General features: G+C 37.2%; 1 protein-coding gene across 1 annotated transcript in view; it reads left to right on the forward strand.

Annotated features, from left to right (window-relative positions):
* The window catches only part of NEK7 (NIMA related kinase 7), a 53808-nt gene that overhangs the window by 21996 nt on the left and 14999 nt on the right, over nt 1-16813 (forward strand). Inside the window, exons 5-6 of the mRNA XM_009477668.2 lie at nt 9300-9408; nt 11761-11868. Coding sequence (XP_009475943.1) covers nt 9300-9408; nt 11761-11868 — 217 coding nt within the window. The remainder of the gene's footprint in view (nt 1-9299; nt 9409-11760; nt 11869-16813) is intronic.

A 16813-nucleotide genomic window follows, 5' to 3' on the forward strand; every position in this document is an offset into this window, starting at 1 on the left:
AAGACTAGGCAGACAGAAGAGTAGGCTAGGACAAGGGATCGTTAAAGGCAGGGGGAGAGAGGATCTGACTGGGAATATGGAAGACAAGCAGACTGGGACTAGTTGGTGAGCAGTTCTTGAGAGAAGGTAGACCGGGAAGTTATGACGCAAGGCGGTAGAGACTGTGGAGTCTAAGTGAATGAGTATAAGAGTAATGGATGGGGAAACTATAAAATGGGAGTCCCAGTTTCGGACATGAGAACAGCGAGATTCGAGGAGAGCTAGTGTGTTGCCACAGAACAGGACAGACTGGGCAAGGATCCTGGAGACAGACAAACTGGCTACCAGTAGGGAGAAAACCTGGACAGGCTAACTCAGACTGGCTGGGAACAGGATGTGATTGTGTAAATGGAGAAAATGGGATGAAGTGACAGAAATAGGCAAGGGACAGGTCTGGATGGGGGCAGAGAAGAGGCAGGTTGCATAGCAATTACAGATCAAATACAGGGGAACACAAAGAACAACCTTGTCCTGTAGCGTACTGCCACGCAGAGTGTGGAATGGGACTCAAGGTTCAGGAGTGGTGCTGTTCTGCTGCTGTTGGCAAATGTAAATGAAGTCTGCCGGCAGTAGCCCTCCGTTACCTGCTGAAGGATGATACTCTGTTGTGCAAGTTACTTGGCCAGCTGCAGTACTAGTTGTGGCTGTAAAAGTGCCAACTCTGGTAAGCTGTGCATAGCAATATAATAGAGAACCTGCATTTCTGTAGTTATTTTTATGCTTTTTTGAATCCATGGAATTGCTTATAACCTAAGGAAGCAACATTGAATCTGCAAAATCAAGCATTCAAAGGCTAGAAAGTCCTACAACTGACTATCTTACACTCCAGCAAATTACAGGTTTATTCCTTCTTTGAAGAACCACCGCTCTGTTCAGTGTTAAGGGTGCAGCTACTCTGGGTAGGAGTCGTGGTGGTGCAGTACATGCACTGCCATTTGTTGCATCTGTGCTGCCTTCTTTGCTGCAGTGGTTGTTTTCAAGGCAGGCAATTCAGGACAAAGGTTTCATGGTTAATACAATTGAATGCTCTTCCAAAGACCATGCTTTCTTACTGTCTCTGGTACTGGTCCTGAGGGATACTGTATAAATCACTTCAACCACTTCTTTTTGTTGGGAATTGTAATTGCTTATTCTGTATTTCTGATAATCAAGGTAAAACTCTGGGGTTTGATTTGCAGAAGTATTGAGTGTTCACAGCTTTATCTGTTCGAAGTGGAAACTGTGCTTTGAAGATGAACTGTTTCATAAAGCTAAGTACGTTGAAAAGGAGGTGCTTAAATTGGTGCCAGAATTAGCGCTTTTGATCTTAATTCTTTGCCCCCATTCTAATCTGTAAAATGGGGATACTACTGCCTCATCATTCCTAAGGCCATTTGTGGAGGTAAACTTCACGAAGTTTATTTTATTAATTTGATATTCCAGTGATGCATACCGTGAAGCTGTACCCCCTCCCTGAAACTTATAATAGGTTTTGAATATGCACAGTAGAGACATTCTCAAACTGCTCATTAGCTGAGTGTCATGAATGAACGAGAAAAGGGTCTTTTGGCATAAAGAAAGAAAACGGAACTGAAAACTGCCCATGCACACACACGTGCTCTCAAGGGGGAGAAATTACGGTGGCTTTAATTCTGGGATTTTTCTTATACATATATTTATGTCCAAATACTTGACATCATGATTATGGAAAAAGTATCTTTAAAGTAGTCTTTTGTGCATGTTTGTGTATTTTCTTTTCATGATACTGATTTATTATGAACTGTAAATGCACATTTTAAAACTTGGAGTCATGTTCTTTTGGGTTTTGGCAGTGTCTGTGTCTCTCTTGTGCATTTTTCTTTTTTTCCTCTCCCCCCGCCCCATGACTGCTAGATTTAAAGAACAAAAAACCCCACTACCCCCCCCCCCCCCCATGCCAAACCTCCTGACTCGTAGTCTTTTTGTTTAGCATATGGTTATGTTTTATAATATAGAACAGTTTGACACTTTGCTGAAGCTACATAACCGACAAATGTTCATATCTTCAAAATATTTTTTCTCAATTTTTTTTCATGTTCTGTATCACCTTTACTCCTAGCTTTTTCTGTGTATTCATTTTTGAAAAGACTTTAAAAAGGTAGAGTGTAGCTTGAAGAAACATGTAATATGTTAGGATACTGTAACATAGTATGTGTTAATTACAGATCAAAGCTAAATTATTTTTATGTGCCTTTTCCTAAAGGAGAAACCTGGAGCTTTGAACCAGTCAGGCTAGTTTTTGCCGCTGACCTTTTTTAAAGCTACTAAGAATCTTTTTCTTAAACTCCCCATCAGCACCCCCCCAATTAAAAAAATAGTGCCTCCTTATTCAACTTTGTATGTATCTATGCTAGCTATGTAGCAGGTAAAAAAGGGGGGCTGGGTTCTCAGGGGAAATAGTCACTCTGCTGATGGAGCCGTGAAGTTCTAAAAGAAAAAGCAAAGGCATACAGCCCTGCCAAGGCAGGAGAGCTACTTCTGGTAAGCTTTTGCTCCCCATATGTCTGTATTACTGGGGTGTCTGACAGGTGCTTGACTGTCACCTTTGCTCTCAACTGCAGGTAACCAGAACAAGAGCAGCGGCAGCGATTTACCATGTGCAAGTTATGTATATGTGCTGGTGGAAGGAAAGCTGACTGGTCCTGCAGTTTATAACCAGGGGGGTAATTGGGCTGGGTAATTACCAGGCAGCATTGTTAGTTTTTCTGCAAATCGGCCATTGTCTGTGTCTGCCACTGGAACAGTAAGAATAAGTGGGCAGATTTTCTGCTAAAATAATTAGACTATCAACACTGTTTCGTCTTGTGGACAGTCCCCTTCACAGACAACACACCTGAAGCTATTGTGTAAGCCGACTGGCTGTACTCGCAGGGAGAGTAACAGTGTCAGTCAGCTATGAAGGGTTAACTTGATGTTACACTGAAGTTAACTGTTACACAGGCTGTTCAGATAGCTCTAACTGGGGCAGAAATGCTTGTGGTATTTCATCTCCACCTTTGCCAGCTGGTGCTAGAATTGTCTGGCTCCATGAACCTTTAAAGAGTAGGGAGAATTGAGAGATTTTATTAAATAATGCTTCTGGGTGCTTTTCTTGTTTGAAATGCCCTGCAAACAATACTTGGAGATTATTTTTAGTCTTTCACACAGTTGTTTTTGAAAAGTTTGCAGTGTCAGTGTTTGTGCTATATGAATAACTTGCTGAGAAAGAAGAGAGAAGATTTCGTATGTCTGCCTTATTTGTAGTAAAAAGAAAAAAAGGTTAAGGTGGTAGCCTCTGTATTTACTGTGCCATGCTATTGCTTTTTATTAGGAAGTAGAGTTAATGATTCAAGCATGAGTTTCACCTCTTCATGCTGTACCAGTTTTCCCAAGGGGATTTGTAGTAGAGAGATGCATGTAAACAAATACTGTTGAATTTAAACATGTGGCTGTGTATTTTAAGAAGCCCTGCTCAGTGGTAACAGCAGAGACAATGAAAATGATGCAGTACTGGAAATTTTATTTTAGTGGCTCTGCAAGTAGATCTGATTTCAGTAGGTGATCTTTATCTCCAAACACTCTTGCTTTTTGGTATGAGCAAAAATGTTAGGTGGAAGTATATGGACTACTCAGTAAGGAAAAAGGAAATGAGTCCTTGAAAAGGCAGTTGGATAAAAATATATAGATATCTAAAGTGATTTTGTTAGAGCTTTCTAAGGCATCTGAGTTTAATCAGCAATCTTATTAACAGTCTGATTGATAGGTTATTAGCATGAAACAATATATATATATACACTAAAACTGGAAAATACAAAAATTTTGACTTGCGTGTTTCTTACAAGGCTTTCTATTTCTTGTAAGTAGATGTGTTTATTTTGATTGTATGTGAAAGCAGATTGTACTTGAGAAGATGTTTCTATCTCAGTTCTGTGGTGTGTGTGGTGGTGGTGTGTTTTGGTTTGGTGTGGGGTGGTTTTTTGTGGGTTGGTTTTTTTTTTTTGTTTGTTTGGGTTTTTTTAGGAAAGACCATAGTTTCATGATGCTAGTAGGTACTTCTATTAGTACAATTATTTTGTTTATTAGTTTTTGTACCGTGTCTTGGTCTTTTGTTGCTATTGATTAAGTAAAGTTACTTGTTGTATACCGAGATCACTAATAGAGGAAGACTGATCTTTTTAAAATGCATTTTTTTTTGTGGACTCTGGAAGGGAAAAAGTAACTGTGTGGCATCTTCAGTAACTGGAGATGTAAACAACTGTAAAGAAAAGTTGCAAAAAGAACCAGGTAAATATTTTTTTTAGTTTATTATTAGTCACTTTTTTGCCCAATACTTGTTACTTTCTGTATGTTCAGTTGGTAGGTGCCAAATAGTTGGGGTTTTTTTGTATTTGCTCTATTTTTACAACCGAGACACAGCTGGTACTCTTGAAATGTAGGCAAATTTGACCATCTTGTGATCAAATTGGATGAATGAATCAAGATGTGGTGGAAAGTTCTGGTTTTGTTCTGCTTAGAAAGCAAGGAAGAATGGCAGAAAACTTACCATGATCTAAAGAGATGGGCAGCTGAATTCATGAATGAACAGAGTCGGACAAAACTCCTGGGACACTGCTTTCCTACTAGAACTATATAGCCTTTTAAATAGAAAGTAAGACTTAGATAGAAGCTTCATTTTTATATACATGAGTCTCTGATCTTTACTCCAAAACGTAGAGATGCTGAGGTCCATCCTCACTGCTCTGTCTTTTTGAGCCTGCAGGCCCTTGCCAGTCATGGTTTGTTTCTGTTGTATTCGCAGAGTGAGAACTCTTGCTTGTGCTTCCATAATTTCCTATTACAGCTGCCTGACCTCCTCTTTCCTTTCTTTGTTCTTTCTGCTAGTCCACATGAAAAAGACTCCCAAAGAAACACAGGCAGAAGTGGCCAAGAACTTCATTACATGCTACTTGGAAGTTCCTTGTAATAATCCTTTCTGCATCACTTTCCTGTTGATGAAGTTCAGTTTCTCCCCACAAGTACCTGTTTGTTGAATCACTCTGTCCTGATAAGTCTATGCAATAAAATATAAAAAAACCCCTTTATATTTTTGTAAGCCAGAAGTGAAGTAATGAGAACAGACAGATGTGATCCAGAGCCTCATCAAAATGTGAAAGGCAGGCAAAGGAATCTATTTAAAGCAAGGAAATTATCATTCTTGTTTTACTTTTCCCTCAAATCCTGTCTTTCAGAAGGCAACTCTAGCCTAGAGCATGCACAGTGAAAAATCCAGGTATATGTTTTTGTAGGCTCGTTTGACAATTTCACAAACTTTTAGAAAAAAAAAAAAACAAAAACTGTGCAAAATTGTTTAGATGGTCAGTTTTTCATTTTTCTGCAAGAGATGTTCATAAACCTCTTGCTTTCTGTAGTCCAGTTTGCTGCTTAAACACTCATTGGGGGTTTTTAATCTTTTTTTATTTATTCCTATTTTTTTTCCTGTTCAGTGAGATCTAAACCAGGCTAAATCACACCGTAAAATCCTCTGAGCCACTAATGTCAGAACTGGATGCTAAATTTTTTCCTAGTGTGGTTACTGAGATGTAGGCAGTCATATCTGAAATCTCCAATTGTACTGAAATTATCTATGCTCACTATTCTTTACTCATCTGCAGGAAATCCTTAGTTTTCTTTTAAAAGCCAAACGTAGTGCTGCATATTTCCTTTAAGAGTATTCTCTGAACAGTGCTTGTTAAGCCTAGATAAGACTGTTTGCTAATTGCTGTCACTCTTGCTTTCGGAATTTGACCTTTAAAGCATCATCTTTAGAAACTGAGTAATATAATTCCATGCTTTTATATTGACTTTACACTTTTTTCCCCTTCTATCTTTTACTTAATTTTTTATATGCTTCCAAGAAACTGAATGGCATATGCTGTTTAGGTGCAGGGCAGCTATATTTAACTTTACTAGGGTGGAAGCATTTGGAGAATATTTAATTTTTCTTTTAGCAATTCATTAGAGAAAACCAGGAGAGTTCTGTTTTCCCATAGTGAAACTGCTTAGTTGTTCTGTAAAAAAAGGACAAAAAGATGAACTGGTGATAAAACCTGCTTACCTTAAAGCTCTTTAAGGCATTTGAATAACAAATTTATGACCACAACAATTTCCAGTTGCATTAAATGACTGAATTGCAGTTTTATCTGTACTGACATTGTGAAAACTCTTCAAAGTAGGGGTTCTTTTTTGTGATTCCGTTCTCAAAGGCAGAGATGGAAATTTCATTGGATATGGCTTTTGAAACAAATAATTCTTGCTGGGAGACAGTCTGCTGCCTGAGCATGCCTGGTATTCTCTGTTTACCTGGTAAAACACTAGCTTGCAACGCTGCCCAAATTTTTAATTCACATGTATAAGCAGTTTCCTTTTTGCCCAGTTTCAACTATGTTGAGACTGATCTTTCACCTCAAACAGGATTATGGGGTTTTAATGTCACGCCCAGAAGGTCAGTGGTCTGAGGGGCATCAGGACTGTCCTTTGAGCCCCAGACAGGTGGAAGAAGCAGAATAGTAAAATGTTGAAGACGAGTACTTTAGAGAGCTGTATGTCAGCCTGTATTCCTTTGAGGTCAAATTTGGGCAGGTAATAGCAACTTGTATTCAATGGAAGATAACTGTATTAAGTTAACTTGATTATGTGGACCTTAGGATGCTTGAAACATTACAGCACTAGGCAGTGAATTAGTTTCAGTATTAACTGTATTTGTGGTGCTACTATGCTCTGCTACAATAGAGGTTAAAAATTATTCTTTTGGCATCATGTCTTCTGCATTTTTGGCTTCCCTGGGGGAAGGGGACAAATCCCACAACCATTGGAACGGCATTTTGCGTTGTGGACTATTTTAAAATGGAAGAGAGAGAAAAGGATTCTGCTTTGAATACAGTTAATACGTACTATATGAATTTAATTATGCTGTTTGGCATAAAATAGGTTTGACCGTGTTTTCCATCAACTTATATTTCTTGTTAGAAGGTGAGGTTCTAAACAGGAATGGGATTCCTTTTCCTTACTGACTTTCCTTGGAATTAACACTGCCTGCTGGACTGTTTCCTAGACACATACAGCTTGTTTCAATAGCTAGTTTTGCAAAATAAATCTTTTTTTGATAGTGGAGGCTATTGGTGGACAACAGCCCAAGAAAACATTGAGAACATGTATTTTGGTGGAAGAAGATAGTGTAATTAATTTCTACAGAAAGTAAAGTTCAATGAGTTTATTTTACAGATACTGGGTTATTTTTAAACCTCTAGAAGCAAAAATGGTGCCTATTTCTTTGTTTAGTTTAAAGATTGTTAGCAAATCTAGCAGCTCTCTTTTGCATCCTCTTTAGACGGATAAATTTTACCGGATTAATAATAATATTGATGCTTTCAGGAACAGAAGTTGTTATTATCATGCAAAATTGTTAATGCCTTCAGTAAAATGAGCCTATGTTTTAAAAACTATCGTTACATTGCATGTTTGCAGTGTAGGAACTGAAGCCGATTTTGTAGTGTACAGTCAGGTACAATGTTATAGATGGCAAATTAATAAAATGTTAAAAGAATACTTGTGCATAAATACTTTGGAAGTACACTGATGTACTTCAAGTACATCGGAATGGAAATCTGTAATGGAAAATCTTCCCATTTCAGACATTTTGTGAATGGTGTTTCATCACTGTTTGTGCTTAGACTTGAGTTAAAAAAATAATAATTCAGAATGTTTAAATAAAGTACCTAGTTATAATTATGACAATTTCAGAATGCATTTTAAATCAAGGAACTATGCTTTCATCTGCACATACTTACACGTATTGTGTATTTGTTTTTAAATGAAAAGAAACCTGGTCTCCATCTTCCTGTTGACATCAAACAATCCTCTGATATGCAAATCCAGCTATGGGGAGAACAGATACACAGGGTGTGTTTGGATTCAGTCCAAGACTGAGAGAAAATTATATTTAAAGTAGTAATTTATATGCTTTGCCTCATTTAAATGAAAATGCATTTTGAAATAATCCCTATAACTAAAAGCATTTTGGAGAAATGTTATGATCCTTTGTATGACTGATGCATTTTGCTATAGCTATTTTAAAAACATCTTTCTCATACTCCTGCATGTCTCTGTAATGTGTAGATGCAGCTGTCAACTTCTCAGTGGCACATTATAACATAGTATATGAAAATATTTTTATTCTTCCAGGGTAATAAATGTTTGTTATATGAACTTCCTTAGGGTGTGCATGAGTGTGAAGTGTGTGTGTACACATGCTATTAAAATACATCTAAATAATTCACTTGCCATCTAAAATTTTGCTAGTATTAATGTTGTTCATGTATTTTCTTCATGTGTTTAACTTCAAAATCTGTCAAAATACGAATTCTTTAAAAAGAGAGACTAAATGAGCAACAATTTTTCAGTCTTCTTACCTTTAGCTGCAAAACTTGTAATGATCCAACCTGCACGTTTTAGCATTGGCTGAATTCCAGGTTTTCAGTATGTATTTTTGGAGGACTGTGTTATTCCAGTCCCTGAATATAATATTTGAAGGAGATGTGTGTAGCAGAGCATAATTATGTTTTATGTAAGCTTTAACAGGCCATTGAACTGTTACCAGTGATTAGTAATGGTTGTTTATACTGGATGGGAAATATTTGAACAGGAGTTAGATCACTATGAAATTTTCAGAAATCATAGTTCCTTAGTCCCCTTTTATGTATTGCAGATACATTGATGGACTCTTCTTACATGATCTTGTGTCTGTGATTGTGTGTCACTACTTTTTTTTTTTTTTTTTTTCTCCTTCTATTTAGAAAATGAGGATATGGAAATCAACGTTGGTGTAAGGAAGTATTTCATTTTGGAAGTTCTGTGGCACATACTGTTATATGTGATCTTTATTTGTTCTGTGGCCACTTACTCTATGCTAGACTATTCTGACCACATTAATGCACTGAGGATTGCTAATTACCATGTCGATCCTTTTTGGGGATAGCAGTTTTATTTCATTAATGTCATTTGTGGCTCTATGTGTTGACTAACTTAAACACATACATTGATGATACATGTACTAATATTTAAAGGAAAAGCTTTCTGTGTTAAGAAACTTTGCTAAACCTTTCTCATTAGGTTGTGAGCCTCTTGTATTTGGTTTTTAAATAAAGGATTTTCTGTCTTTTCTTTTTTCAGGCATTTTATGCACGCTTTAAATTTTAATATTCAGTGTCCATCCTTTTTTCTTTAAGCATTTTAAGAAACAGAAGAGGTTGATTCCTGAAAGAACAGTTTGGAAGTACTTTGTTCAGCTTTGCAGTGCCTTGGAACATATGCATTCTCGTCGTGTTATGCATAGAGGTAATATAGGATCAAAGATGATTTGTCTTTACTAAACCTTTTACTATGTGAGAATTAAGCTGGTTCAATGCAAATGACCCCAAATAATGTCATAATGGAATCAGTTTTGACAGCTGACAAAATTTATGTTTCTGTAATGTTTTATAAGTAACAGAAAAGCGTGACAGAAGTTAGTGGTTGTACATTTGTTGTGGTAGGCATTTGTTTGCAGCAATGCCTTGTGATACCAAGTTTTCAAAGTAAGTGATAGTTCTGTAAGTGATGGAGACCCTGCCACTGCTACCTCTTTGCTTGCTCAATTCATTTTGCTGGCTCTTACTTTCTCTCCTGTTATTCTTCTATATTTGCCCATTGTCTCTCCCAAGTATTGTTACCTGCATTCTTGCACAGCTATCCATCCATTCTTTTCACCTCTTGCACCTGTTTTCTTACAAAAGTATTTGCCTCCTGCCATGCCTTCTGGTGATGTATAGGCTCTTCTCCCACTCCCTTGTCTACTGGTTTATGTGCAGCCATGAGCAATTTTCTCCCCTTCTCTGCTCCTCTCCACTATTTCCAATCTCTGTGTCAAGTACTATGTCCCAACAGCCCTTGTAGTTGCCAGCTGTCCCTGTCAGGTACTAAATCTCTTTTACCCACTTTAAACCTCTGTACTGCCATCTCCTCTGTATGTTGTGTTCATTTTACCTTGTAACTGTGAGTCAAAGAAAACAGATCATAGTATAGCTGCTTCTCAGATGTACAATTTTTTTTTTTTGCCTTGGAAATGTTGCTGGCTGTGAGTTGCAAGTTGTACCTGGGATGTGTCTCTGGGTTCAGGTGAAATTGCATGTCTTAGGTTGGTGGCTTCCTTCTGCTGGGATGCACATAGTTGCCTGAAAGCAAAAGTCCCTCGATCTCTGCTGAGCTTTGTCATTTGCAGCTAGAGATGTTGCACCCTTCAGCAGATCAACTTAGATGCTCCTACTCCTGCAAATGGCTTTCCCTTGTGATTCCCTTTTTTTTCCCTTTACGCATTTGTACAGATATCTGCAAGTACAAATTATACAAAGAGAAGGACGTAAAATTACAGATGCTTTCCATAGGGTATAGGTGTATCTTCCTTTAATGCTTTTATGGCTAAACTAGTTTATTTCAGTATATTTTAGCTCAAAACCAAAATGAGTTTAAATTCCTGAAACTGAAATACTACCTTCGAAGCTTCTGGCAAACCTATGGCAAATCTAACCATTCCATGGTTACACAACAAAACCAATGACAATTAAAGCTATTTTTAAGTTGAACTGATATCCATGTTGGATTGTTACACAAAAGGTGATCCAAACTCCTGAAAACTAGGTCAGATAGCAGCATAACATAATTGCTTCTGTCTTCCTCTCTAAAGCTTATAAGATTGTGTAACTTTTTATTGGAAACCTGAAAATGCTGGTGTTTGAAGGGTTATTAACCATTCCTTTTACTGTACCCATATCTTCAGGAAATTGTAATCCCCTCTTATCAAAGTGATTTTCTTTGAGTTTAGAGCCACAGTGCATTGCTCTTGAGCTGAGTAAGAGCTAAGCACACTTGCCAAACAGATACCAGCTTAGTTTATTTAGAAGACTAGTAGGATAGGTACCTTGTTAAAAATCATAAAATAAAAATCTTTGCTGTTGTCTCTAAAGAATTGGATTAAAACTTAAACTGAATATTACTTGTGAAAAATAACTGTCTGGGGTATACATCATTATTTTTCTTTGTTTCTACTTGATTAGCCCAATTCCATTGATGAGTTCAAATAACCATTCTCCTGAGTAAAACTTGCTTCTTTTTTTTTTTTTAATGCCTGCTATTAAAGAGAATCAGTTACCTATTTCCAGTAAATAACATCATGCGACTGTGGGTAGTTTGATCAGCAAAAGTGATGAAAAATATGTTTTACAGTCCTTAAAAACATTGTTTGTCTGTTACTTAAGACATAATGAGAGGTTCTTTAGTTCTAACAGAAATCCTTATATATAGCTTATATAAAGTAGTAATGAACTGCCTGTATATGCTTCTTTGGGTGTGGGGTGGGTGTGGGTTTTTTTTGTTTTGGATTTGTTGTTGTTTGTTTGCTTGTGTTTTAAAATACTTGCCATGGCTCTTAATTTTTTGCTTGAGCAATGTTTGTACTATTAAAATAGTTAATTTAAAATTCTGAATTCCAGACTCATTCTTTCTGAACAGCACAGTCAAATTTTGTTAATATTAGCTGTAAATAAAAGCCTTTTTCGGTCTGTTATTAATAGAGCAGTAGCTTTTCTTTCAACCTCATTGTGACTTTTAAATGTCTTTTTTTTTTTTTTTTTTTTCTTTTCCCCCCCTCCCCAGATATAAAGCCAGCTAATGTGTTCATTACAGCTACAGGGGTAGTAAAGCTTGGAGACCTTGGACTTGGTCGATTTTTCAGCTCCAAAACCACAGCTGCACATTCTTTAGGTAAGCTTTCTCTGAGGTACAGGTGTTGGGGAGGTGGATTTTTTTATGTGGTAGAAATACCGTGCCCACTCATGAGGAAGAAGAGGGTTAGGTCCAGCTAAAGCTTTTCTTAAATTAAAAAAAAAAAAAAAAGTCAGCATCATGGACTGTAACACTGAGGTGTCATTTTGAGCAGTACAGCTTGTTGGTTTCTTCCCTCCCCCCTTTGTTTTAATCAGTTAATGTAGATTTCTGGCTTAAACAAAGTCTTCATGACAGTAGTGTTTTCTAGAAATGCTAGGAAAAAAGAAGATCAATAATACAGAAGCTTTTTTGGTTTTTTAATTCATTTGAACTTTAATCAGTGTTGGAAAGAATCTAGTAATTCTGTGTGTCTGTATGGGTAGCATTGACAACATGTTGGTTATATGTTTTGAAAGGGTTAATAGAGGAGCTTCCCTGTTTTAAGATGGAGTTTCTCCATATAAGCTAAGTAAGTCGAGCTGAGATCAGAATTGGGCTTTATGAGCCATAAAGACTTTAAAAACAAAACGAACAACAAAAACAAATCCCAGAAAACTTACATTTATGAGAACAGGAAAAAAAACTTTCTGAAATGCCCAATTTGTTCTTCGCTAGTACATAAAGAATAATGTTGTATTATCTTTTTCCAAACAAAAATTTCATATAACTTGCATCTCTTGAGTAGCATGTGGAGACTAGGATGATTAAGAAGCCTTTAAAGAAGAAAAAGTAAAAATTTGGCAGATATTTTAAGTTTAAGTGTAGGGAATGGACAAATAACAGAATCTAAGAGGGTCTCTCTAAAAGAGAAAAGCCTTGTAAATAGAGTAGCATCTGCTTTAAAGAGAAATGTAAGAATTAGTGTTTATAGTACGGTTATGTAGGGGTTTTTTTTAGTTAAGAAAAAATTCTTAACTGAAGAATTAATAAAAAAAAAAGTCTTAACTTCTGCTGAAGTGGCTGTGTTTAGTGGTTGCTGAATTCAAGCCTGTTCACTGACTGCAGAGGGTGTGAAATGAACTTTTAGACCCCTCGAGCAGGGCCATTGATGGCAGCATCCAGAATTGTCTGCTCTTCCTTGTAAAGGGTATTGAGGTAGGCAGATGACCTTACTGATACTTGAATACAGATAGATAAAATCAATTCAAATGCTACTCAGTGAGAATTTTTAACAAATGACAGGTGACAATTCTGTAAATAAGCATTTGGATATTTTTATATGTTTGACAAGAGTGCATGATAGGGAGGATAATATCTAAGAAAGCCAAGAATGGTGAAGTTATACTTACAATCCTTATCTTAGGGCCATGGAAGGACACACAAAGAATTGTGTTTGCTCAGACACTGATGTTTCTAATTAGGCTGTGAAATATCAGACTCCTTGGATTAAAATATGCCACGTTTTTCCTCATCTCTTAATTTAACTTTATTCAGATAGTCCCAGTTATCAGTGGAGTGTGGGAAAAAGAGAGAGGATTGATGTTCAGCATGTTTATACTACATTTGAGGTGTGGACAATACTTGTGTTAACAGCCAAAAAAAACTATTTTAGAAAGGAAATTTTTGATACCATCCTTACTTCCCTGTCTTCCAGAAAACCTTTGGTCACTTCTTTGTACCCTCCTGTTTTTATCATGTTTGGTGCATACCGTTACTGGTATAGTCAAAACCACGAGTAAGTGCTGAGATCTTAATAGGACTGAGGTGAAACTCGGACACAGATATGCAATCTTGCATTAATAAAAAAGAGAGAGAAAGAGACAGAGGAGAAATAGTGAGACCAGACTGGAAATGTGCTTGGGTTCCATATTTAAGTTAAGATATAACCCTAAAGAGCTGATACTAGTTCATGGCACAGTGCATTATATAAAGTGCTGCTGTTCATGCTGCTGTCGTAGCCCAGTGGCTGTCTCTAGCAGCACTGTGGAGATCTTACTTGTTGTAGTTGGGTCCTGCTATTGCCTGTGAATGGAAGAAGGATGGAAACAAGCAGTGTGAAGAGGGAGCTGCTCCTGGACTGTATTTGCAGGAAGCTGTAAATCCTAATCTGTGGGTAGGAGCGCATGAAGAAGGCAAAAGTCAGTTCCGAGGGTGGGAGAGCTAGACTTGTGTTCTGAGGCAGATGTCAGGAAGTTAAAGAGGAACAAACTGCTTCAACCCTGGGTTATTTTGGCTCGTTGCAGGGAAATGGTTGCAAAGGGACTGAAGACTGAGCTAGAGCTAAAAACAGTGTGAAACCCCCAAGCCCTTTAAAGCTCGTCTCTTACAAATACAAGAATCATCCAGAGAGCGGGGGTTAAGGGGATGGAAGCTTTGTTTCTAATGTTGTGTCTTGGTAGAAGAGCTGTTGTTTTTTTATTTTCTTTCCCCCCCATCTCCTCTTCTCCCATTTCCCTCTTAATTATGACCTGATGTCAGAATTCAGCCTAGGAAAAAGGTGTTGTTCAGCTGTTAACTTAAGCTACAGTGGAGACAGTGACACTCTTGATTTATCATGTCAGTAGCAGAGACCACTTTTTAAAATTAACTTCTCATGCAGTTTCTGATGCTGGTTTTCCTGAAATTTCTTTCAAAGTTGTATCTTTTTATGATTCCATAAACCTTTGGTGCACAAAACCCGGTGAATTACAAACATATTATGTGTAGCAATTTATACTTGTTTACAGGCTTTATAAAAATTTCAGTAGCAAACTAGATTCAGGCTTTCAGAGATAAAGAAATGTACTAAAATTTTCATTAGCTACAGCTTCTAACTGCTAATTATGAATAATACTGATTTAATTAGAATACTTGCTGATGGTCCATTTGAAACAAATGAAAATACTGCACTGGACAGAGTTTGTTAATGTTCTTAACTCTTTCTATACAGCCTTATCAAAACAGTAGAATTTTCTATTGTGGTGTGTATATACCTTTTTGAAAATAGAAATCTTTCTTCCAAAAATGCAGAGGAAGTGGAGGCATTTGGTATTGTTGATTTGATACAAACTTGACAAAATTTCTTGGTTTCAGAGGACTTTATATTAGAAAGGGTAAGATGATTGAAGAAAGTCGTCTTATTCCTTTCCCTATGACTGTGTGTGGTAGGGGTATTTTTTGTTGGTGTTTTTTTTTGGTGTTTTTTTTTTTTTTTTTTTTTGTAATGGCTGAATGCCAGGCCTTATGCTGTTTGAAATGGCAATTCTGAGGCCAGCTCATGGAAGTGTGTGGGGTTTTTTTTACCTTTGTTAGCCATTCAGTGGATTTCAGTATTTCAATTAGGGAGAAAAAAAAAATCACTTCAGTTCTCCAGTGTGGTTGTGCTAGAGGGCTTCACAGTATGCTATCCAGGTGGATGCTGCTGCCATGATGTGAATACCTTCCTGCAGGGCAAAGGAGCAGATCTGCAATCTTTAAAATGTTTGAAAGCAAAGGATCATCTGTATTGAATTCTAGTGTTCTGTGGTTTGACAACTTCAGTCATTTACATGGTACTCACAGAGCTGTGTTATGAGGGATTTGACTGTCAACTCATGCAGGTTGTGGGGAATAAAATACCTTGTAAAAATGTGTGCAAATACTCTCCTTTCCTCTTACATATGGACCTCTAACCCAGCAGAGGGTGTCAAAGCCAGTGCTGAGGCAGTGGCATGCAGCACTGTTTTGCTGTAAATAGAATAAGCTCTTACTTTCCTGCTCTCAACCAAAATGTTCTGAGAGCCTGCACCCTCTGTGTACAGGAAGGCTAGCAAGGAAATCTGCAGCTGATCCATTGCACTCATCAAAGAAGCTGTATTAAAACAGCTCTTATTTTATGTGCAAAAACCTGAGATCTCTTACAGTAGTTTGAAAGCTGAAGATAAATTATTGTGCTGTTACAATGCTACATTATAAAATAATCCAAGATATTTATAGATTGATTTCTGCAGTTAGACTGTTTGCATAAGGTAGGCTAGGTTGCAGAATGACTTTAGGTAAGTGCAGTATTTTAGGTCCTGTATCTGTGGTAGAAAATGAGCCTATGACTTAGAAATCTCCTACACCTATATTAAAATAAATAAGTAAAAAAAATTGTAGTTATGGAGAATTTGTTGTATCAGTGGTTGGTTACCCTCACTGTTCCATAACTGCAGCCTATTTGTTACTTAGTTTGTCTATCTTCAGCATCAACCATTCATCTTGTTAAGCACTTGCATGTTGTGTTGAACTCTGTATTATAAAATTCCTGTGATCTCATGGACATTAAGTCATTCGTAAACCACATGTTTTGATTACTTAAAATTGGGCCTTTTTTTTAACTGAAGTCTTGTTTTGGAATTCTTTGAAAATTGGAGGAGTTGCTAAAGTGATTTTAGCCACCTTCCTGAACTCACATAGTTACCTATTCTAATGCATGGAATACCACTAACAATTATATGGCCTTTTTTAAAACTAGCCTATTAAACACCTTCTGAATCAGCCATTACATTGTTTTGTATAAGTAGTATTAACATTTACCAGGCAGATTTTTCTCCCAGCTTAAAAATGCTTGATAGTACTTAGAGCTAGTTACTGTATTTTATTCAACCCCTCGATGCATTGTTGGTTTTCAAGTGAACACCCTCTCCTCTTTAACTCAGCTGCAGTGTCAGGTATGTGTTTATGCAGGTAATAAGATTGACTGTTTCTATCATAACTCCCTTCTTCATAATCGTTTCTTTGCCTCTGATCCTTCAGATCCAGCTTCCTGCCCCCTAATAACCACCATTTCCATTATGTCCATTGCCTCTCCCAATAGCAGAAAACTTGCATAAAGAAACAACACTTTCTGCATCTGCAGCATCTTTAAAGGGAGGGAGCTCCAGAGCAGCAGGTTCTGAGGAAGCAGTTTATTTGACCCAGGCCATTTTCAAGGAGATTACCATTCAGACCTGCAGGTTATCGGAGATGTGCAAATGCAGTGTACAGAATGCTAAAGTTACAG

The sequence above is a fragment of the Pelecanus crispus genome, chromosome 5 (assembly GCF_030463565.1).
Source record: "Pelecanus crispus isolate bPelCri1 chromosome 5, bPelCri1.pri, whole genome shotgun sequence".
NCBI lineage: Eukaryota > Metazoa > Chordata > Aves > Pelecaniformes > Pelecanidae > Pelecanus > Pelecanus crispus.